We start from the raw sequence: 22,501 nt of genomic DNA, 5'->3' as shown, positions 1-22,501 counted from the left end.
ACATAGCACTGGGATTGACGTGCTTCTTTTCCTTCCCCTCGTTTCTCCTATGTCTTCTCCATCTTTGTGGTTTAATGTCTGTCTGTTCTTTTTCTTTTCCCTTTTCTGCTGTTCTCTGTATCTATCTCCATCTTCCTTTCCCCCTCTTTCCTATTCCTTCATTCTTTTTCAGATGTCGGCTCGGTGGAGGGCTTGGCCTACCACAGAGGGTGGGATATGCTGTACTGGACCAGCTACACTACCTCAACCATCACCCGCCACACCGTGGATCAGAACCGCTGGGGTGCCGTTGACAGGCACACCGTGGTCTCCATGTCAGGAGATGATCATCCCAGAGCCTTTGTCCTTGATGAGTGTCAGAGGTTAGAACTAATACATTTGTTCATATCGTACCTCTTTGCAACTATTCCTAAATTATGTCAGAAATGTTTGCACATGCACATTGCTGATTTTTACTCTCTCCTGCAGCCTCATGTTTTGGACCAACTGGAATGAGCAGTCTCCCAGTATCATGCGTGCCACACTGACTGGCTCCAATGTCCTTGTGATCATTGGCAATGACATCCGAACCCCTAACGGCTTGGCCATAGACCACCGTGCTGAAAAACTTTATTTCTCTGACGCCACACTAGACAAGATAGAGCGCTGCGAGTATGACGGCAGTCGCCGCTACGTGAGTGACATACACACTCGCATGCAGACACACATGGCGTACATCATGCTGCATAATGAAAATATTTGTACTGCAGTATGATTGTATTATGGGGTTGCCTAATAACAGCCATCAGTTTGTTTATCCTTCCAAGTTTGTTGCAAGGCTGGAATTTCCTGAATGTATGAGATCATGACTTTGGTTGTGCTTCCCCCTGCAGGTGGTGTTGAAGAATGAGCCGGTCCATCCGTTTGGACTGGCTGTGTACGGGGACTACATCTTCTGGACTGACTGGGTGAGGAGGGCTGTGCTTCGGGCTGACAAATACACAGGAGGAGACATGAAGGTGCTGCGTGCTGACATACCTCAGCAGCCAATGGGTATCGTCGCTGTGGCCAACGACACCAATAGCTGTGAGTTTTTGCACAGAGTGAGGGATCTAGCTGTTTGTGTGAGTGTGTGTGTGTTGTGTCATTACTGGTCTCTATAGTGACACTGTGACAGGAAGTGTTTTTGAAGTACATGACGTGTAGGACTGGGTGATAAAATCCTTCATTGCAGTGTAATTTCCTGTGATACTGTGTTTTTGTAAATTTTCTGGAAAAATCCATTGAGATTAAGCAGAGAAACTGTTAAATACAGGATAAAATACCTAGACAAGAATGCCTATTTTTGGCTAATCCAGCAAATTAAAAACCTGTCAAGTCACGGTACTTCATCACATTGGTGAAAAATAAAAGTCCATCATTATAATAATAAAAAATTAAAAGTGGTTTGAAATGTATAGCAAAATCTCTGGAAGTTGACAAATGTATGTCATCTCATAGTGCACTAACCATGCACACAGCACATAGCTTTGACTAGTAAAATATATCAATACCTTCTTTTACATTTATAATTTATAGTTGAGCAATCATTTGCTAGGTAGAACTTGAGGTAATATCTTTAAATTTCATTACTGCACAGATTATCGTTCCCTGGTGATAACATCAGTGGTAGTAAGGCCATTACAAATCAAACAAATTAACTGAAAAGCTTTAATTCAGGCTTTTTTGAAGCACATGTTTTACTTAAATACTCACAAACACGAAACACATTAACAAAGATGCTTTTCTGCCCCAACAGAGCAGTTAATGATGTGACAGAAGTAATCTAAGAGTGACATGGCAGCAGATGAGTTATAGACTTCCAGAATGGGCCCACCTGTCATTCACAACCTGTCATTACCACAGACAGACACACAAACAGATGTGCCTGCTAAATTTGCTGTTCTTCACTTTTATCTGTACTTCTCCACCTCTTTCTCCAACTCATCTTGTTCCACATCTCCCATTGTCTGTATTGTTTTAAATCAATGCAGCTCTGCGTTGTTTTTTTTCTCTACCATAGCGTCAGCCATCTTCTCCCTTAAGTTGCCTCATTCAGTAAACTCTCTCATGCTCCAATACCCACAGCAGCCTGTGGTAATAGCTGCAAATCCCATTTAGATCGAGTCACTTTGAATTATGCATTCATTGGAGGCAGAACCATTGCCACATTCATGCAGGCGTATCTGTCTGCTGATGTGGATGCACGTCTGTGTGTGTGTGTGTGTGTGTGTGTTAATATGTGCAGGTTTGTGTGGTCAACCTTCCCTAACTTTCCTCATCTCTGCATAGGTGAGTTCTCTCTGTGCCGCGTTAACAATGGAGGATGTCAGGACCTGTGTTTGCTGACCTCTGAAGGAAGAGTCAACTGCAGTTGTCGTGGCGACAGAAAGCTTTTGGAAGACAACACCTGCATAGGTAATACAAGACAGGGAATCCTAAAAACAAAAGTTTGGCTTAAAAAACTACCACAGAGAGGTAATACCATATGAATATTGAAAAAGGTTATCTTCTGCACACTGTTTTATTAAAATATTTTAATACAATATTTTTTAATAAATCTGCAGAACCTCTTTTGCACGCAGACCATAATGTAATAAAGCTACAAGCAAAGACTGATATCAGGCTTTGAATGGATTTGAATGAGCACCGAAAATGTTCCTGCATATCTTGGGGTAGGCAACTCTTCCTAAGTGCATTTTTCTGTCTTTGTCTCACAGCCCTCAACACTACATGTAACAATATTGATGAGTTTGAGTGTGGGAATGGAGACTGTGTTAACTACACCCTGACTTGTGATGGCATGGCCCACTGCAAGGACAAGTCTGATGAGAAACAGTCCTACTGCGGTAAGTGGAACCTTTTTCTCTGTCATAACAGTTTCGGCCATATTCTTGTTATTGACATTTGTAATTTGAGTCTGAATCATTTCCTGTCTGGTTCTCAGCTAACCGTGTGTGTAAGAAGGGTTACAGACGGTGTGTGAATGGCCGCTGTGTGGGGCATAGCTCCTGGTGCGACGGGCAGGACGACTGTGGAGACAATTCTGATGAAGTCTTCTGTAACAGTGAGTTGAGCCTTCTGATGAAACAAGTTTTTCCCACCTGCAGTCATATGATATTTTCAAATCATGTTCTACCTAAACACCGTCTCTTGTTTTGTGTTTGTCAGCCACACTGTGCTCAGCTGATCAGTTCCAGTGCAGAGACGGAGGCTGCATCTCCAACTCCAGCAAGTGTAACCAGAAAGTGGACTGTGAGGATGCCAGTGATGAGATGAATTGCAGTAAGTTACAATGGTCAGATTCAGTCAGAATAACTAAATGTAATGGAAAAAGCCAGGCTACAGTATAAAGTAGTGCTGCTCTCTTTGTTAAGCTGCCACAGACTGTTCCAGTTACTTCCGTCTGGGAGTGAAGGGAGTGACATTTCAGAAGTGCGAGTTCACCACACTCTGCTATGCCCCTTCGTGGCAGTGTGATGGAGCTAATGACTGTGGAGACTTCTCCGATGAAAGAAATTGCCCAGGTATTTTATCACCCTCTGAAATACAGATATTTTCTCACAGCTAAATTTACATGTAGTATTCAAGGAAAAGGTGAAATTATTTTTTTCACAGATGGATTAGAGCAAGAAGTACAATTTGGATTATTCCAAATGGAACAAACAGAAAAAACAAACAATGTTTTCATCCATTAAATTGTGGTTCAGGAGGAAATTCTCCTTGAAAAACACTGCAATGTAAATTCAACTTTTTATTTCTCTCTTTATGCTGGCTTAAGTCGTTAATGTTTTCTTTTTTAACTTGCCACTCTTCTGTCACTCTGCCAGGGAGCGGGAAAACAAAGTGCCCTACGCCCTTCTTTGCCTGTCCTAGTGGACGTTGTATCCCCATGAGCTGGACTTGTGATAAGGAGAATGATTGTGAGAATGGTGCAGACGAGGCTCACTGTGGTGAGTTTAGAAACTAGAACCTAAAAAAGCTGAAGTGCAACAGACCATTACTTTGTTGTGGCGCTTGTATTTTGCACTTTATACATTCTTTCTGGGCCTCTAGATAAATTCTGCTCAGCCTCTCAGTTTGAGTGTGGGAACCACCGCTGCATTCCCAACCGCTGGGTGTGTGACGGAGCCGACGACTGTGGTGACAGCAGTGATGAGGACAGCAAGTGCAGTGAGTGTTGGCCGCAAACCTTTAGTGAATACAAATACAAGAACCATTAGTGCTAACATATCCAGCACCACAGTATTTTCCACAGTAGTTTCTGTGGAAAAATATGAACATGCATTACATTCTGAAACTTGGAAGAATCCCCTCATTGTTGGCATGGATGCAAAAATAGCTTTAAACAATCATTCTTATGTTATTAACAATAACTTAACAGTTCCTATTCTGCCTCTCAAACATTCCAAAAATATAATTATCTGATTGTTTTCAGAATTCACAGTATTCACAAAACTCAGCGCAAAGAAAGGCATCAAAATCATTTTCAATAACCTCTTTCCGTCACAGAGACCAAAACCTGCAGTCCCGAGGCGTTCCAGTGTCCTGGATCACATATGTGTATCCCTCAGCATTGGAAGTGTGATGGAGACAAAGACTGTCGTGATGGGGCTGACGAGAGCGTTAAAGCTGGCTGTGGTGAGTGCAGGCTGAAAAAAAACATTTTAATAACCCAGAGAGACAAAGAAAGACATAAATCTGTACTTTTCTTTTATTTATGTCTCAGTGTTCAACAACACCTGCAGCAACAATGAGTTCATGTGCCAGAACTGGCAGTGTATCCCCAAGCACTTTGTGTGTGACCATGACAACGACTGCAGCGATGGCTCAGATGAGTCCCAGGAGTGTGGTGAGTGGAACCATGACCTCTTATTCCCAATGGGGTGATTTAAAAAAAAAAGAAAAAAAAAAGAAAAAGTAAAAAAGCTCTCTCCTCCTCACTCTTGCATTTAACAACGAGTTCAACCCTCCTTCACCCTTGTGTTGTTTCTGGCTGCAGAATATCCGACATGTGGACCCAATGAGTTCCGCTGTGCCAACGGACGCTGCCTCATCCAGAGCTCATGGGAGTGTGATGGAGACTTTGACTGCCATGACCACTCAGACGAAGCCCCTAAGAACCCACACTGCAATGGTCCAGGTTAGATCCACACAGCCACTCCAGAAGCACTTTACTTATTACTTACTTTTATTTATTTATTTTAATTTACATCAGTGCATTAATTGACATCAGTGTGATGTAAATGTGTCAGATTTAGCCACATGTCTAATATTCATCTGTGGCCTTTGAGCATGTTGATATAAAAAAGAAAAATGCACAACCAACATTATAAGACATATAGCAGATCAACAGTACAGAAAGCAAACATGGAGAAGGCACATCCAGTATAAGTACATGTGTTAATGCACATAAAAGTGAATATGACACCAATACTTGTAATTATCTTTTTGGCAGCTGAAAACAGCTCTCAACAGTTGTGACTGAAATGAATTCCTGAGCGTCTGAAATAATATTAGCCACGCTGGTTGACATTTTCTCCTCATTTTCTCCTCTCCTTGTTTCTCATTTCATTTCTTTCTCTCATGGAACAGAGAAGAAATGCAACGACACCGCGTATGCCTGCAATAATGGAAACTGTGTCAATGAGACCTTGCTCTGTGACCATAAGGACGACTGTGGCGATGGCTCAGATGAGCTAAACTGCTTTATTAACGAGTGCCTGAACAGCAAACTGAGTGGCTGCTCCCAGCTCTGTGAAGACCTTAAAGTCGGCTTCAAGGTAAGTGAACACCATGAATTTCTGACTTGAGTCTGCAGCATGCAGTGTTGCTTTACCTGCTCTGTGCTTTGCCTCCTCATAGTGCAGATGCCACCCTGGCTTCCATCTGAAAGATGATGGGAAGACGTGTGTTGACATAGATGAGTGCACGACCACTTATCCCTGCACGCAGCGTTGTATCAACACACACGGCAGCTTCCACTGTCTGTGTGTGGAGGGTTTCCAGCTTAGCCCTGAAAACCCCACCATATGCAAATCCACCTCTGGTAAGAGACATAAGATTAATAACGTTCAGGAAGTGTTTATGGTAAATCCACTCACATATGATGTCTCCCTCCCTGCAGATGAGGAACCCTTCCTGATCTTTGCCAACCGCTACTATCTGAGAAAGCTCAATTTAGATGGCTCCAACTACACACTGCTCAAACAGGTGAGACTTACAGATACAGTCCTTTTGAAGTGCTTAAATCCTGCAAACTATCCTGCAGGGGTTTATGTCTGGCCCAGACTAATGCAGCTCCTGTGCTTTGACAGGGCTTAAACAATGCTGTGGCTCTGGACTTCGACTATCGCCATCAGATGATTTATTGGACAGATGTGACCACCCAGGGCAGCATGATCCGACGCATGCTCATCAACGGCAGCGACGTTCAGGTCAGTGTGGCAGCATCTTGTCTAAGGAGGATAGCGGACAGTGGAATGTGCTTCTTGGTCTTAACATAAAGCCGGCATTTAAAATGATTAATTAATCTTCATTTGTATGCGTGCATGTGCAGTGACAACCCAGGAAAAATAATTAACTACCGCATTGTGAGGCACAGATTCAGAAAGTATACACTGCTTGCTCATTTGTTAGGTCCTTCATCGCACATCACTCAGCAACCCAGACGGTCTGGCAGTCGACTGGGTGGGAGGAAACCTGTACTGGTGCGATAAGGGACGGGACACTATCGAGGTGTCAAAGCTGAATGGAGCGTACCGGACAGTTCTGGTCAACAGCGGTCTGAGGGAACCACGTGCTGTGGCTGTGGACGTACGCTATGGGTAAGAGTGACACTACGCAACTTTGAAGATCTGGGTCAAAAAGTAGTAGCAAAGATTTTTGTTTGAGCAGGGAAAGTTTGTTTCATTCTGTTTGGATGCCAGATGGGTGCCATTCATCTACTGCTAAGTTAAACTGCCAACTTAGTAACATGCAGTAAATGTATATTAGACTGACTTTTAAATACTGTAGTTTTTGTGATTTTCCAATGTGTTTGAAACTCATTGTTTTAGTTAACAACCACAAGACATCTGATTTATTATGACCAACGAACCTAACAAATACAGCACTCTCTGACAGGTACTTATACTGGTCAGACTGGGGTGACAGCCCCCACATAGGGAGGATCGGGATGGATGGCACCAACAGGAGTGTCATTGTGGAGGATAAGATCACCTGGCCCAATGGCCTCACACTGGACTTTGTCAACGACCGCATCTACTGGGCCGATGCTCGAGAGGACTACATCGCATTTGCCAGCCTGGATGGAACCAACAGACACACAAGTAACACACACATAAACTCAATTGGAGTGTCCTTGTGCACTTTTCCAGTTGTTGTTACTAACTTATTTGTCTTTGTGCCCGTGCCCCTGTAGTTCTGGTTCAGGATATCCCCCACATCTTTGCTATGACTCTGTTTGAGGAGTACATCTACTGGACAGACTGGGAGACAAAGTCCATCAATAGAGCTCATAAAACACTGGGAATAAACAAGACCGTGCTCATCAGCACCTTACACAGGCCGATGGACGTCCACATTTACCACCCATACCGGCAGCCTGAAGGTAAAACCAAGTCACCCATCAATCGCAACCACATGGAAATCTTCTGTGTCCTGGTCCCTGTCTGATCAGCCCTTAATTCTACATTTCCTTGTTCTTCAGTGGCCGGCCACCCGTGCCAAGACAACAATGGAGGCTGCAGTAACCTGTGTCTGCTCTCACCTGGAGGGGGCTACAAGTGTGCCTGCCCCACTAACTTTTATCTGGCAGCTGATGGCAAACAGTGCTTGTCCAACTGCACTGCAAGTCAGGTGAGCTAGCTTGAGGCTATTGTTTTAGACATTTTCCCGTATTAACACATTATTAAATCGAAAAAATAAATCCATTTCTCTTCTGTCTCTTCAGTTTGTTTGCAAAAATGACAAGTGCATTCCATTCTGGTGGAAGTGTGACACTGAAGATGACTGTGGAGACCGCTCAGATGAGCCTGCAGACTGCCGTGAGTGATGATTGCAGCCTGACTTCAATAAGTTCTAATAATAAATCATTGGTGTAGTATATCGTTTTCTTTGTGCTGGTTAAAAATGTGCTGTGTTTTGCCACTGTAGCTGAGTTTAAGTGCAGACCAGGCCAGTTCCAGTGTGGTACAGGCATCTGCACCAACCCGGCCTACATCTGTGATGGAGACAATGACTGCCAAGACAACTCTGATGAGGCCAATTGCGGTACACACACCCACACATACTTACAGCATTTAAATATTTTTCTTAGGTGTATCTGTACCCTCTGCTACCCACTAATTGTTGTCTTTCTGTTTCCAGACATCCATGTGTGCCTGCCAAGTCAGTTTAAATGTAGCCACCCAAGTCGCTGCATCCCTGGCATCTTCCGTTGCAATGGACAGGACAACTGTGGCGAGGGAGAGGATGAGAAAGACTGTCGTGAGTCTAATTGCCCCTCTAGTTCCCTTAGGTCCTCTGTTATTTTTCAGTTTTTGTTCTGCTAGTGGCAGTGCCTAAGGGTGACGATCTTGGTCAGTGCAGTATGTAACACTTTGGTCCAGAGCAAGATATCTCTATAACTTGAAGCATGACTAAATTTTGACCCCACTGGATGAACCCTACTGTTTGCAGTGACCCCTTGACCTTTACTCTGTCGCCTCCCTTAAGCTACAGTTTCCACTTACACATACTGTATATCAAAAATCTAATGAGCAGATAGGAAATTGCTGAACACTTTCACGCTCCTCAGAGGATCTCTGTCCATTTTGACCTTTCTTTTAGCAAAGCCCTCAGGCCAAATGATGTTGCATAATGTAATTGCCATGACATTTTTGAGCACATTCTTCCTCCACAGAGGGAGATTACATGAACTGTTCTGTCGTGCCATCCTGAGGTCAAAATTTACATTTTAGCACCTTTAACCGAAAGGCTGTAAGAATAGCCAAATATCTTATAATATCTTATGATGTAATGAATATTGGTGGGCTCACTGGTGGGGCTGTAGTCATTTGAATTTGTGACATTTGTGATTAGGTACAATTTTTCTGTATTTAGTGGAGTTATCTGTCTGTCTCTTGCGCAGCGGAAGTCACATGTGCCCCCAACCAGTTCCAGTGTGCCATCACCAAGCGCTGTATCCCACGGGTGTGGGTGTGTGACAGGGACAATGACTGTGTGGATGGGTCTGATGAGCCTGCCAACTGCAGTAAGACACAGCTCATTATTACTGTACAAAACAACACCTCTGCTTAAGAAAGACGTCTCCTCTACAGCATGAACATGTTTCCCGAATTTTACATCAATAATAACACTATTATCTATTTTTTTATCTGTTAATTCTGTTACAGACACAGAGTGAATAAGCCTGCATCCCCATGCCGTTTCTAATCCATTAAATCCTCTCTATTGCAGCTCAAATGACATGTGGTGTGGATGAGTTCCGCTGCAAGGACTCGGGGCGCTGCATCCCGGCACGTTGGAAGTGTGACGGGGAAGATGACTGCGGAGACGCTTCAGATGAACCCAAGGAAGAGTGTGGTAAGAACAGAGTGGAACATGGAGAAAAAAAGGAAAGGAAGTTGGTAATAGGGCCATGCTTTTGCTTATTATGTGTGTTTGGTGCTCAGATGAGCGGACATGTGAGCCATACCAATTCCGCTGTAAGAACAACCGCTGTGTGCCTGGCCGCTGGCAATGTGACTACGACAACGACTGTGGGGACAACTCCGATGAAGACAAGTGTGGTATGTTCCAGTGATTTATAATATGATATGAGCTCTACTGTAAGCAGACTGTTCAGATGCAGCGGGTTATAGTGGTAAGCAATGTGCCACCTTTCACTGTGTGTTTGTGTCATATTTACTCAACCACACGCATGGTTGAGGCTTTGATTTCTTTTTGCATTGATTAGTTCTGTGACCATTTGCACATCTCACATCATCTCATGTCTATTTTGCATTTCACACTGGCCTGTTGATGTGAGCCAGAGGTAGGTGTTTTCACAGTTTCAGCTCAACCATCCACAACCTGAGCTTGTCCTCCGTGTGCCCCCAGCTTGTTTTTTTTCTTGTTCTGTGAGCCTTTTCCTTCCTTTTCAATCCCACTACCTCCTCTAGCTCCTCCACTACATACAGTACAAAATGTTGTGCCATCCCCACCTCTGTGCCCCATGAGTCAATCCTGTGATGTGAATTATCAGCTTTATTTTATCCATGTACGTCTGGCTCTCAACAAAGCACCCTGTGTTCTTTTTGCAGTCAGCTCTTTTCCCACCTTTCTCTTCTCTTTTCCTTTCCCTTACGCCTCTGTTTGCTCCTTGCCTCTACTCACTGTTCCTGCTTGATTATCCTCTCTCACCCTTCTAAGCTGTTCTCTCTGTTCTCAGTGCCTCGTCAGTGTTCAGAGAGCGAGTTTTCCTGCACAAACGGCCGTTGCATTGCCGGGCGCTGGAAGTGCGATGGGGACCACGATTGTGCTGATGGTTCAGATGAGGTATCACTCAACGCATTTTCTCCCTGATTAACATTCTGCTTTGAAATTTGACACACCAGGGGCACTAACGAAAATAATTCTTTGTTTTGGTTCAGAATGGCTGTGATGTGAAGTGTGACAGTGATCAGTTCCAGTGCAAAAATGGCCACTGCATCCCCATCCGCTGGCGCTGTGATGCTGATGCAGACTGCAAGGATGGCAGTGATGAGGAGAAATGTGACAGTGGTGGTAAGAAACACACACTTATTTTCTCCTGGATGCTTAGCCAAACATATAATGCTGAAGACATGGATGGCATTTAGCAGCTGATGTTATGTATCGTTCATTCCTCTTTCCTCTTCTCTCACCATCGCCTTTCAGTGGGTAGACTCTGCCCCCTGGATGAGTTCCAGTGCAACAACACTCTTTGTAAACCCCTGGGTTGGAAGTGTGACGGTGAGGACGACTGTGGAGACAACTCGGATGAGAATCCAGAAGAGTGTGGTGAGAATCACTGCGTTTCACATGTCGACATTCTTCCCGAAGGCCATTTGATACCTTGCTTGAATACGGTCTTCTCTCTTCCTTAATGTTTCTCTCCTTCTGTCCCTTAGTTGAATTCCAGTGCCCTCCCACAAGGCAGTTCCGCTGTCATAATGATCGTGTGTGTCTACCATTATCAAAACGCTGTGATGGTGTCAACAACTGTGGGGACAGCAGTGATGAAGTCAACTGCCGTGAGTTTGTTCACTCAAAGTCTTACTATCTTACTGTAAAGTCACGTTAACAATTCAAGAACACATTTTATTTAAATTGCAATAGGATGTGACTCTAAATCGTGGATTGGGATGACTTTTGCACGTGATAATAAGGGTAATAACCTCTCTGTGACCCCTATATTCCTCCAGAATTGCCTCCTCCCACAGCAGTATGTCAGAAGGATGAGTTCCAGTGCTCCAATGGCCGTTGCATCAGCTCTGTCCTGCGCTGCAACTACTTCAACGACTGTGAGGACTATGGTTCTGATGAAATCAACTGCAATAAGAAAGGTGTGTCACGGTATAGTTGTCTTAATGACAGTGTACATTCTGTGGGGTTATCAGTGTGAATGCATGCTACCTGTTTCTGTGCTTGCAGACACGGTGCTGAATGACTGTCGCAGTAACGGGACAGTGTGTGGAGATGGAGATGAAGCTCACTGCGTGGTGAATGGCAGCGACTCTTTCTGCTCCTGCAAACCCGGCTTCCAGTCCAACGGACATAACAGATGTGAAGGTACCGTTTTCTCTTTCCCTTGCTCCATTTTGCACAATCTGCGCATGACGACTTAAAAACTATGTGCAATGTGTATCGTGTGGCCTTTGGGTGATTCACAGATAAGAACGAGTGTAAGCAGTTTGGAATGTGTTCCCACATCTGCAACAACACTAAGGGTTCCCACAAGTGCAGCTGCCACAAGTACTTCACCAGAATCAATGACACATGCAAGGCTGATGGTGAGTACTTCTACCATAAGTGACACTTGTTAGCTTTCCAAGCTTATGTTTATCTATGTATGCACTCTGTTTATCCTGAATTTTGCTTACTTGCCTTAATTTTTTCACATCTCTGCTCTACTACAATCATTTGTTGCATCCCCAGCTCCGAGACAAGTGCTCTACATCGCTGACGACAGTGAGATCCGCAGTCTGGACCCTTCCATGCCAAACTGGCGCTATGAGCAGATCTTTCAGGGTGATGCTAACGTGCGCATTGATGCCATGGACCTGCATGTCAAGACGAACCGCATTTACTGGACAAACTGGCACACAGGGCGCATTTCGTCCTATGATTTGCCTTCCTCCTCCCCCAATAGCAACCGTAACCAAGGCCAAAGTGACTCGAGGGTCACAAACGTGGAGGTAAGTGTGTATATATGTGCTTGCAGTTGTGCATGCATATGATGTAATCATAAAAAAATACAAGGTAAAGTATGTATGTTCAATTTTGGAGGGTGCTTAGTGCTGTTTCTCTGTGTTCAGATCCCTGATCTGAAGATGCCTCGTGGCATTGCTGTGGACTGGGTGGCAGGGAACTTGTACTGGACTGACTCTGGTAGAGATGTCATCGAGGTGGCCCAGATAAGTGGAGGACGCCACCGCAAAACTCTCATCTCCGGCATGATCGATGAGCCTTATGCCATTGTAGTCGACCCCCAGAGAGGGTGAGCGGGTCTTGGGAGAGAATTAGCTACTTGTAGAAAATCGCAAGAATACAAATGGAGATTTAATGGTGATAACAGCAGTGATAAACAGAGGTTTTACATTTCCTTCATTAGGAAAATGTACTGGGCAGACTGGGGGAACCACCCCAAGATTGAAACAGCTGCTATGGATGGAACCATGAGAGAGACGCTGGTGGAGGAAAACATCCAGTGGCCAACTGGTAAAACATGCACATACACAAATACTTCTCCTTAATCATCTGTTCTATCCCAAATACAAGTATTTAATCTTTCAAACCTTTTCTAATACTGCTCTCCCTCCTCGTGTAGGTCTAGCGGTGGACTACTTTAACGAGCGCCTGTACTGGGCTGATGCTAAACTCTCCTTGATCTGCAGTGTGAGGCTGAATGGCAGTGATGCAGTTGTGGCTGTAAACAGCATTAAGAACAGTTGAGTGACATATACTCACAATGGCACAGCTTGTGCTGTGATCCATACTACTGATCAGTAGATAATATTAATCAGGACTCAGTTGCAATTTGATATGGGTGGACATTGCAAGAATGTGTATTATGGCATGTATACTGTCTGTGAAGCTTCCATGTCCTCTCTGTTTCCACACAGAGCTCCATCACCCCTTCAGCATCGATGTCTTTGAGGACTACATCTATGGCGTCACCTACATCAACAACTACGTCTTCCGAGTGAATAAGTTTGGCAAAGGCCCCATTGAGAACCTGACAACTGGAATGAACCATGCTACAGATATAGTTTTGTACCACCGCTACAAGCAACCAGAGCGTGAGTAGAAAACAAGCAGCAGCAATGCTTACTAAAACTACTACTAAAACAAAGACAGTGGACTAAAGCAGTTAGTTATTTTACCAAATTATATTTTAACTCTCTCTGTCTTTCTCAGTGACTAATCCCTGCGACAGGAAGAAATGTGAATGGTTGTGTCTGCTGAGCCCCAGTGGACCAGTCTGCATCTGTCCCAATGGACGCACGCTGGACAACGGCACATGTGTGGAGCTGCCCACTCCCACTCTGTCTCCTATCTGTAAGTAAACACACACTCCCATATACAGAACCCACACAGACACTGGTGTCTAGATCATTGTGTGTGACTGAAAAACTTCATCATCTACAGCTCCTCCCAGTGGTCCCTGCTTGGTCCAGTGTATGAACGGTGGCAGCTGTTTCCTGAATGCCCACAAGCAGCCTAAGTGTCGTTGCCAGCCTAATTATGGAGGAGATCGATGTGAGATTGACCAGTGCAGGGACTACTGCAAGAATGGAGGCACATGCACACCTTCCCCTACAGGTAAGATATGGACATTGCAAGCTGGTTTTGGCATTTTGTGTTATTTTTCTTTTGCTAGTACAGTATAAGATAATATTGTAGTTAAATACAAAGTTTATAGTTTAAAGTTTATACAAAGTTTAACGCTATGTAGGCTAAAAATGGCTTTGCAGGCCACCTTTATGTCTCTGTTGGCCCAGTAGTATGGTGCATTCTTTCTCTCTCAGCATCCCTGTTTATGTCCTTCCACAGGCTCTCCTACCTGTCGATGCCTGACAGGCTTTACGGGGCCAAACTGTAATATGCATACCTGTAAGGATTACTGCAAAAATGGAGGCAACTGTACAGTCAGCACTGGAAACCAGCCAACCTGCCGCTGCCCCCCTGACTTCCTGGGCGACCAGTGCCAGTACAGTGAGTGTTCCCACTATCTAGCTGATATGCAAGTTTAAAAATGTTTAAATACTCCTGCTGACCAATGAGGAACATAACAATAAAGACAGAATTGCAATCAGAGTACCTGTAGTAGATTATGATGTGGCTGGGAAGCAGCGCACTTACATGTTTATGTGTGTGTGTGTGTGTGAGCAGGAAGCTGTGAAGGCCACTGCCTGAACAAAGGTACATGTCTACAGAGTGAAAATGGCTCCAAACTGTGCCGCTGTCTGCCTCAGTACACTGGCAGCACATGTGAGATTGACAAGTGTCACTATTGTCGTGACGGCGAGTGTATCCCCAGCAACAATTTTATAACTACAGGGGACTTCACCTGCCGGTAAGAGCGCTCACACACACAATTTATTTAACAAAAACAAATGTACACATGCGAAGTTGTCTAGTCTTTCTTATTTCTACTCACAGTTTTTTCTGTCTTCTATAGCTGCACAAATGGAAGAGTCCAGCCCAGCTGTTACACATGTGATACAAATGAGTACTGTGCAAATGGCCAGTGCTCTATAAACCCCATCACCCGCCTTCCAGAGTGCAGGTGAGGAGCAGTGTTTTCATCCATAATTGTTAATACTTGAGTCTGAATATCTCCAATGTATCATTGCATACATGCATATCTCTATTTCCTCTCTTCTTGTGTGTGTGTGTGTGTGTGTGTGTGTGTGTGTGTGTGTGTGTGTGTAGATGTTCACCTGGCTGGGCAGGGCATCGCTGTGAGTCTGTGGCCAACAGTGATGGGGGCTCAGGTTCAGGCGGACGTAAGTTAACACTTCTACCGCAACATTAATAATAGAAGTTTATTGAATTGGATATGATTAAGGATGGAAAGACTTTGCTAAAATTCCCCATGTTTGTGTGTTTGTGTACGTAGGCACAGCCTCCATAGTGATCCCTCTACTGCTACTGCTGCTGCTGCTTCTACTGGCTTCAGGAGCGTTGTTCTGGTATAGAAAACGCATGAGAGGGTGAGTAACAGTAACACATTAAAAACAAGAGACAGTCGAGACCTCTTTTTGCCTTTGTATTCCCTCTTTCCCTCCCTCTTTCTCTTCCTTCTTTCCTTTCTTCAGTCTGCACTTTTCCTCTCCTCTCTGTAATGGCATCTCTTCTGCTCCTCAGGTCTAGCCGGCCCGGCAAAACCGGCTCCAGACGCTTGCGGTAACGGTTGCCAGGGTTACACTTTCCTTCCATACCCTCATACAGTTCTGCATCCTGATGCTCTCTCTCTTTCTCTGTCTTACCTTTACCCATAAGTCTTGGTTGCTGTGCAGTGTTTGGTCCTGTGGTGAATGTCGCACCATTCTCTCAGATGTTCATGGGAGCTGTAGCTCATCCTGCTCCTACAGTATCTCTCCTGTTTAATTGCCCTCTTCAGAGCGGCCCCAGGGCAGATCTATTGAAAATATGCCTTGAATAGATCTGTCTATGCACTAGCCAGTGCTGTAGATCTGTCATGCTGTTGTCCATCATGTTGTACTTACTGTACTGTGCTGTGGTTTGTATTGTGGTAGTGTCTCTCATAGTGAGAGATGGACACTGTGAAAGCATTCTTCCAAGCTAAGATTGGAAAATGCAATGTCAAAAATCCAGCATTTACTTAGAAGCAGTTACTATAATCAATGCAGATATTCATAGCATATTTTAGAGGATCTATTGTGGATTTATTGTGATCTTAAAGGATAGTATGTACATTAACAGTCCTGTATCCAGGCCGAATGTGTCTGGATCTGTAATGGGCTACATGAATGCTGGTTTTGTGTTGGAGCCTGTGCTGTGGCTTTCCCTCAGCCTGGTTGGTGAGAGTCATGTGATGCGCCTCTTCCCTCCCTTCATAATGTGGCTGTGTCCCTGCTTGCACTGTTTAGGCTCTTATAAACTTGAATAAGACACAAAGGTATGTTAATATTTTGTGTAGGGCAAAGGGCTTCCAGCACCAAAGGATGACCAATGGGGCCATGAATGTTGAGATTGGAAACCCTGCCTACAAGATCTACGAGGGTGAGCCGGATGACGACGCCGGGGAGCTGCTGGACGCAGACTTCACACTGGATCCAGACAAGGTAGAGGAAAATACCGGACATGTGTATTAATACACACGTGTCATAACCTCTACACATATATATAATATCTAATGGATGATTTTTTTTACCCTTTCCAGCCCACCAACTTCACAAACCCAGTATATGCCACTCTGTACATGGGAGCTCACAACAGTCGCAACTCTCTGGCCAGCACAGATGAGAAGAAGGAGTTGCTATCACGCGGAGACGAGGAGCCCCTCGTGGACCCCCTGGCATAGACTGTCTATTGGCCAGGATCACGCTATTCCAAACACACCCCTCTTCTTGCCTTTTAAAGAAAAACTAAACAAAAAAAGATAAAAAAGTTTGAGAGAAAATTGATAAAAAGTGTGAACACTGTATAAAATGTACAAAAATGAAGGACTACTTTTGTATGTGATTGCAGTATTATATTTTGTTCTTTTGAGATTCCTCTGGTCAAAAATGAATAACATTTTCTATGAGAGATTTTTAATTTCCACTTTGTCCCTTACCCTTTACCTAAATAGCCACTACCTCTGTGCAAAATGAAATGGAAACAAGAAAATCAGAAGAAAAGATGCTATCATTGGAGCAATTTTAATTTTTTTATTTTTGTATGAATTGTATAGAAAAGAAAAAACATTGTTCCATTTCACCAGTGCCAACTGTTTGTTGTTTGTGTTGACTTTGAGCGGGAAAGGCAAAACTCAAAGTTTTCTAAATCGGTACATATGTTATCTTGCTGGGTTTCTTAGCGAGATTGTGTGAGACAGATTTGTGATAGCACCGTTTGTGTATAGCACATGTAAAATGTCAATACCAGATGGCAACTACAGTATTTCCACAGAATTTTTTCTCAGAGAACAATGTTCATGAAATGATTGTGTTGTCTTCCTTGCACAGAATTCATATTTTACGGTATAGCGTATGCTATAGGCTTTATACCGTAAGATGTAAAACAGGTATGTTTGTTTTTATCACATTGTATGACAGTTGGAGCTCATGTGTTGCTGAAGTGAGAGGATGAGAGGCGTTTTGGTGTGCGATTATGGAAGTTGGTCATGGGTTAAACATTCCAGGCAAAGTGGTGGATGGAGATAACAGATGTAAAGAGATGGTAGGGTGAATGCCTTCATGGGTGGGCAGCTGGCTGTGCGTGCATGCCCAGGCCACAGCTTGCTAGTAATAGGAGGGCCATAGCAGATACAAGACTTTGATGGAAAGGGTCATGTCTGCGTAATTTAGTTGTCTGTTAAAAGGGTCTTTTTACAGAGGGAAAGGGAGGCTGCAATTATGGTAAAATGGAAGGAAAAAATGATCGAGATGGGTCTTTTGCATTTCTTTTATTTCTCCAGTCCTTTTTTTGTAAAGACCAGATAGCATCCATCTGGCTTTGGGATTAGATTTATCTTTCTAACTTTAGAGGATCAAAGTCTGTACGTTCACAGTTTTGTAATGACTCAGTCTTAAGTGCATTATGTTCATTTGGTCCTTAGCATTTCTCTGCTCTTCTTGAGCTCTTTCTAATCTCTCACTCTCCTCTGTGCCCTGCTGCTGCTAATGCTACTATTCTGGTTGCTCTGACACGTCCTTACGCTTAGCCTCGGTCCCAAAATGCTGCTTCTGCTGTCAGAAATGTGTCAGCCATATCTTAATGCATGTGAAAAGTAACACCAATCTTTAATGTAACTACAAATAACAAGTTTTTATTTTGCTTACCTGTCAGCAAGTGTTATTTTATGCTGTTGTATATGTTTTGTCTTTAATTGAGAGATAAGTACAATCATTTTATCTAAAGAACATTTTCGCAAAATTATACATGCATTTTCAGAATTGTTTTTTGATTAGTCCTTGTTTTTGTGTTTTTTTTAATGAAAAATGACACATAGCTTTTATAGTACACAATGCATGGAGGCTCAGACTTTCTTCTGGAAAGAGAATAATGTTTAATTTTTGCTGGAGTACTTTACAAACTAAACAGATATTGTTATAAATAAAATTTTAAAAACTGTACAGAAAACAAACCTATGTGTTTTGTGTTTTGTTCACAACATGTGCTGATAAAGTGAAGAATACTGTGATGAGTCAGTGTGGGTTTGTTTAGTTTATTTATTAGGCAAACAGTAAATCAGGTGTGTACTGTAGACATAAAATACAGTTACATTTATATATGGATATTTCATTCTTATACTGTTATAAATTGAAAAACTATCAAATCAACACAAAATGGAGGAAATCCTTTATCAAAGAAAATTATGCTTAATATGTGAAGATAATACATGTTACTAAACGATAAACTCTAAAGCTGTAAATGCTGTCCAGTGCACCTCAAAGCAACCCTTACTGATAATATGAAAAATTACAAGAGAAGAAGAGAGACAGCATACAATACAATAGTATGTGCATTCCAGTAATTGCTTGTTTTAAATAATCATCTTAATTTTTTTTGGTGAAAGCAACTCTCCTCACTTTGTATCAAAGTCTTCACTTGATGCCTTTAGCCTTCAGCTCCTCCCTGACTCTGCTCAGGTAGCCGGGGTCAGGATACCCAAAACTGTGGAAACAGAGTATGTACAAGGGTTAATATATAACATTTCAGTGGACTTGACATCAAAAAAAGAATATATATTAAAAAGAATTGGCTATTGTACTTCGCTGGTCCTCCTGACGTTGAGGTTTTGTGGTGAATATCGTTCCAGGTCACCTGGTCCTCAAACCCAGTCGTTCTGGACATCCCAACAGTGAAAATGAGCTTCTGGTCAAACGCTCTCTTTAACAGGTGCAGCACTTCTCTGCCCTCTTTGTTGTCTGGCAAATATGCTGTTCTGCTAATACCAGAATAGAACTTTCCAGGATTTGGATGCTTTTCCTGCAAAAGGAGAGTGAAATGTAGACTAAACTGACAACCGTGTTAGAAATGAACTTACAAATTACAAAACTGACGCGATGTCTCCAAATATTTACATTAAGACATTTACCGTCTGTTTTCCACTTGGAATAGTATAGGTGATGGCTATAATGGCGCAGTTTGAGAATCCAGGGAGGGATGAGGTTATTGAATGCCATGACATACTTCCATCTGGCTGGTCTCCCTCCATCAAACCAAAGACATCTTTGCATACAGGACAGATGGGTCCCATGCTTTTCTTTGACTGCGCCAGGCATTCCTCACAAAATTCATGTTTACACTTGAGCTGTTTCTTATTGGTAAACATATCCATGCATATAGGACATCTCTCATCTTTATTGTCTCCTGCTGTTGCTCCCTCTCCTTTGGGTGTTTCAGTGTTGCACATGCTGTATCCTGATTGGCCATTCAACACAGGTCCACTGGAGGCCCCCTCTGGCCGATAAACATTGTCCAAGTTCTTCGGTGAGCCATTGAACCCAGTGGCACTAAGGTGTTGGGTGAAGCTCACGGGTGATGTGGCAATCTTCTGGTACAGATGAAGAAGAGCTCTGACAGCGTGGCTCTCCATTGACGCGTTTCCTCCAGATCTTTTGTAGCAAGGTTTGACTTCTACTTTGCCTTGACCGATGCCTGATTCCTTAAAGTCCACACCAAACTTAGCTTTGATCTTAGCTACTTGCTCATTGAAGGAAGTAGTCATCAGCCTCCAGTAGCCCTCCTCCATGGTTAGCCCATCATTGACAAGAGGGTCTTTTATGCTCATGCCAATGTTCAGTGATGTGTCTTGAGACGCCCATGTAGACTCTCCAGCAGAAGTGCTGGTATTTGTTAAGATTTTCTGTGTTGCATTTAAGGACTTAATGACGGCATCTTGACTTTGTCTTGGTCCACATACGGTCATTTCTTCAGAGGATAGAGTAAGCAGAAGCTTAGTCTCCTTTCTTTGGATGATATTCAGTGTGTCCTTCCACTCTTCTGAATCTACGTATTTGAGAGGAATACTTGAGCCATCGGATTCACCTAAGCACTTCTGGACAAGGGTAATGAACTCAGACAAAGCGTTTGTTGGGCCTCCATCTTTCTGGATTGCTTTAAATGTCACATTCACTTCTGCCACCATTTGAACTCCATTCTCTTTCTCGATACGTTCAAGTTCCTCCTTGTAGATGTGACTCAAATACCAGAAATGGCCCACTGGGACAGAACGTGTCTCATCTCCTGCTGTAGAAACTGCTGCTGAACTGCTAGGACTACTTTGTTCCACCAGTTGCACTTGTTTCTGGATAAAAATATAATGCATTAATTTATTAAAAAGCGATCATTTTTAATGTCATTAATCCTACTGATTTATTATACAGTACATACATCTTGTGGCCCGGACATGTATGAAAGAGGAAGGTTCATTGAAGCATCCTCTGGTTTTTGTGTCTTTGGTGGTGTCAGACTAACAGACATTATTTTGACTGTTGTCCCATCTTTCCCGGTCAGTATTTGTCCACTCAGTTCCTGAAGCTCACTCACGGCTTAAAAAGAAGACAAACAAAATAAATTTGCCTCCAAAAGAAAAGAACAACAAACTGAATTGTATATAATAAAATGTTGGTAATAGATGTACAATTAAATTTTTGTTTAAAAATTCAAACTGCACCTGAAGCGGGTTCAATCCTTATCAAAGCTCTCCCACCTTCTGAAACATTTAAAACTGTGACCTCTCCTTTGTATTTGCTTTTGTTGGCCCAAGTCTGAAGAACTTTGGTCAGTTGTATTTCACGTTTCTGTGGTTGAGCACCCTCTGACCATTCCACTGAGAGAATGACTTGAACTCCATCTTTGTTCTGGGATAAAGTCATCAGAGCCAGAAAACATGTTACAGTTAATGCCACTGTATTACTAAGCATGACAGCAGAAAATCCTCCATGACATTCAGCTTAAACAGGCAACAGGCTGTGATTATTTGGGACTAGCATAGTCTATCCTGAGACTTCATTTTCATACTTTCACATACACAAAAACAACACATATACAGGCCTGCTGGAACTCGACCTGGATTTTCTAAGCACTGATTTTTAGTTTCTAAAAACTGCTCATGTCTTGGAAATGGAAAAAAATCACTCTGCCACTGCAACTGTTTCCACACTGCACCAGTTTTAAAACCAAAACGTGGACTTGCACCAGACTGATTGAAGTGATATCTGTTATTAAACGCTTAAGCACACACACAAATACCTACCTTAGCAGACTTATCATGAGATGTTGGAGGCTGTATTCCATTCCCCTCAGTACACTATACCAACCATGATGGAACACAGGATATTTAAATAAAAAAGACAATTGTGGAAATGAACACTTAAAAACACAAACAATTTTAAACAGTACTAAAGTTGAACATCGGAAAAGTGGGAATGACAACCGTTAAGGGAGTTGTGGTATTAATATCAATATGTGAATATTCAAAGTGACAGTCTCCATAAGGAATAGTTTGCAGACTTGGCTGAAGCAGCGAGGTTACTTGCAGCTACTCACAATTTCCATTGGCACCTCTTCGTCAGTGCCTGACATTTTGACAGTCTTCTTCCTTAAAGACACAGCAAATACTTGTGACCTAGATGGCAACAATGTTTGCTGTCATGCTGCCAGACTACAAATAACCAACAATTCTTTATTTGGTGTATTTACGCAAAAACCGCACTCAGAAATGATATGTCCAATGTCGACATTATGTTGAAAAAGAAAGCAATGGCTCGACTCCACTTTCGGTTACGACAGGCTAATGAAAACTTTTATAGGCTACAACCTGCCTTCATTTTTCTTATTTCCTACATTTTTAACACAACGTTATGCCACAAACATTATGTCTACTTTTTGAACATACATACAGCACGTAAAACATGATTTTATGACGCATATGTCTTACCTTGTCCTGGCTTTACGCTTTGAACGTTTCTTCTTCCTGATAAATGAAAGTGAAAGTGTTGGAGCTCAGTGAGACAAGTGACGTCACATTTAAGGCTCCACACCATTAGAAATGCAGCTGCGGACTTTTCTCTATTAT

The 22,501-nt window shown here is 42.9% G+C and overlaps 2 protein-coding genes across 4 annotated transcripts in view; one reads left to right on the top strand and one right to left on the bottom strand.

The window, feature by feature from the left end:
- LOC122888184 (low-density lipoprotein receptor-related protein 1-like) overlaps positions 1 to 18,562 on the top strand; it is a 94,710-nt gene extending 76,148 nt beyond the window's left edge. The window contains exons 42-90 of one of the 3 annotated variants that reach the window (XM_044222265.1): positions 173 to 362; positions 469 to 673; positions 873 to 1,065; positions 2,311 to 2,436; positions 2,739 to 2,867; positions 2,966 to 3,085; positions 3,190 to 3,303; positions 3,396 to 3,545; positions 3,849 to 3,971; positions 4,075 to 4,191; positions 4,531 to 4,659; positions 4,748 to 4,870; positions 5,021 to 5,161; positions 5,614 to 5,801; positions 5,884 to 6,067; positions 6,146 to 6,231; positions 6,336 to 6,455; positions 6,658 to 6,845; positions 7,144 to 7,349; positions 7,442 to 7,630; positions 7,730 to 7,878; positions 7,973 to 8,066; positions 8,176 to 8,292; positions 8,389 to 8,508; positions 9,152 to 9,274; positions 9,481 to 9,603; positions 9,696 to 9,812; positions 10,454 to 10,560; positions 10,656 to 10,788; positions 10,921 to 11,043; positions 11,154 to 11,276; positions 11,448 to 11,588; positions 11,677 to 11,814; positions 11,916 to 12,035; positions 12,181 to 12,440; positions 12,561 to 12,742; positions 12,857 to 12,963; positions 13,073 to 13,192; positions 13,368 to 13,544; positions 13,663 to 13,803; positions 13,894 to 14,067; positions 14,299 to 14,460; positions 14,638 to 14,821; positions 14,927 to 15,034; positions 15,181 to 15,254; positions 15,368 to 15,461; positions 15,616 to 15,654; positions 16,412 to 16,556; positions 16,655 to 18,562. In XM_044222265.1, the coding sequence (XP_044078200.1) occupies positions 173 to 362; positions 469 to 673; positions 873 to 1,065; positions 2,311 to 2,436; positions 2,739 to 2,867; positions 2,966 to 3,085; positions 3,190 to 3,303; positions 3,396 to 3,545; positions 3,849 to 3,971; positions 4,075 to 4,191; positions 4,531 to 4,659; positions 4,748 to 4,870; positions 5,021 to 5,161; positions 5,614 to 5,801; positions 5,884 to 6,067; positions 6,146 to 6,231; positions 6,336 to 6,455; positions 6,658 to 6,845; positions 7,144 to 7,349; positions 7,442 to 7,630; positions 7,730 to 7,878; positions 7,973 to 8,066; positions 8,176 to 8,292; positions 8,389 to 8,508; positions 9,152 to 9,274; positions 9,481 to 9,603; positions 9,696 to 9,812; positions 10,454 to 10,560; positions 10,656 to 10,788; positions 10,921 to 11,043; positions 11,154 to 11,276; positions 11,448 to 11,588; positions 11,677 to 11,814; positions 11,916 to 12,035; positions 12,181 to 12,440; positions 12,561 to 12,742; positions 12,857 to 12,963; positions 13,073 to 13,192; positions 13,368 to 13,544; positions 13,663 to 13,803; positions 13,894 to 14,067; positions 14,299 to 14,460; positions 14,638 to 14,821; positions 14,927 to 15,034; positions 15,181 to 15,254; positions 15,368 to 15,461; positions 15,616 to 15,654; positions 16,412 to 16,556; positions 16,655 to 16,795 (6,857 nt within the window). In that variant the 3' untranslated portion in view covers positions 16,796 to 18,562. Of the gene's footprint in view, positions 1 to 172; positions 363 to 468; positions 674 to 872; positions 1,066 to 2,310; positions 2,437 to 2,738; positions 2,868 to 2,965; positions 3,086 to 3,189; positions 3,304 to 3,395; positions 3,546 to 3,848; positions 3,972 to 4,074; positions 4,192 to 4,530; positions 4,660 to 4,747; positions 4,871 to 5,020; positions 5,162 to 5,613; positions 5,802 to 5,883; positions 6,068 to 6,145; positions 6,232 to 6,335; positions 6,456 to 6,657; positions 6,846 to 7,143; positions 7,350 to 7,441; positions 7,631 to 7,729; positions 7,879 to 7,972; positions 8,067 to 8,175; positions 8,293 to 8,388; positions 8,509 to 9,151; positions 9,275 to 9,480; positions 9,607 to 9,695; positions 9,813 to 10,453; positions 10,561 to 10,655; positions 10,789 to 10,920; positions 11,044 to 11,153; positions 11,277 to 11,447; positions 11,589 to 11,676; positions 11,815 to 11,915; positions 12,036 to 12,180; positions 12,441 to 12,560; positions 12,743 to 12,856; positions 12,964 to 13,072; positions 13,193 to 13,367; positions 13,545 to 13,662; positions 13,804 to 13,893; positions 14,068 to 14,298; positions 14,461 to 14,637; positions 14,822 to 14,926; positions 15,035 to 15,180; positions 15,255 to 15,367; positions 15,462 to 15,615; positions 15,655 to 16,411; positions 16,557 to 16,654 lie in introns of all 3 variants that reach the window. The other 2 variants (XM_044222255.1, XM_044222275.1) reach the window with 2 other exon arrangements.
- Positions 18,563 to 18,629: 67 nt separating this feature from the next.
- LOC122888197 (E3 ubiquitin-protein ligase DTX3L-like) lies at positions 18,630 to 22,455 on the bottom strand. The gene is made up of 8 exons (XM_044222288.1): positions 22,364 to 22,455; positions 21,973 to 22,024; positions 21,680 to 21,733; positions 21,098 to 21,284; positions 20,815 to 20,972; positions 19,517 to 20,728; positions 19,190 to 19,407; positions 18,630 to 19,092 (listed from the first exon to the last, which is right to left on the bottom strand). The coding sequence occupies exons 2-8, from the start codon at positions 22,006 to 22,008 to the stop codon at positions 19,023 to 19,025; spliced, it is 1,935 nt and encodes a 644-aa protein (XP_044078223.1). The 5' UTR covers positions 22,009 to 22,024; positions 22,364 to 22,455; the 3' UTR covers positions 18,630 to 19,022.
- Between the last annotated feature and the right edge of the window lie 46 nt (positions 22,456 to 22,501).

The sequence above is a fragment of the Siniperca chuatsi genome, linkage group LG2 (assembly GCF_020085105.1).
Source record: "Siniperca chuatsi isolate FFG_IHB_CAS linkage group LG2, ASM2008510v1, whole genome shotgun sequence".
Classification (NCBI taxonomy): domain Eukaryota; kingdom Metazoa; phylum Chordata; class Actinopteri; order Centrarchiformes; family Sinipercidae; genus Siniperca; species Siniperca chuatsi.
The sequence above is the reverse complement of the archived record's forward strand: the minus strand, read 5'-3'. Positions and strand labels throughout refer to the sequence as shown.

Coding starts and splice junctions, on each gene's coding strand:
- LOC122888197 (XM_044222288.1), bottom strand. CDS start 22,008: ATGTCAGGCACTGACGAAGAGGTGCCAATGGAAATT. Junction 20,973..21,097: donor AAGGATTGAACCCGCTTCAG/GTGCAGTTTGAA, acceptor CTTCTTTTTAAG/CCGTGAGTGAGCTTCAGGAA. Junction 19,408..19,516: donor TTCCAAGTGGAAAACAGACG/GTAAATGTCTTA, acceptor CTCCTTTTGCAG/GAAAAGCATCCAAATCCTGG.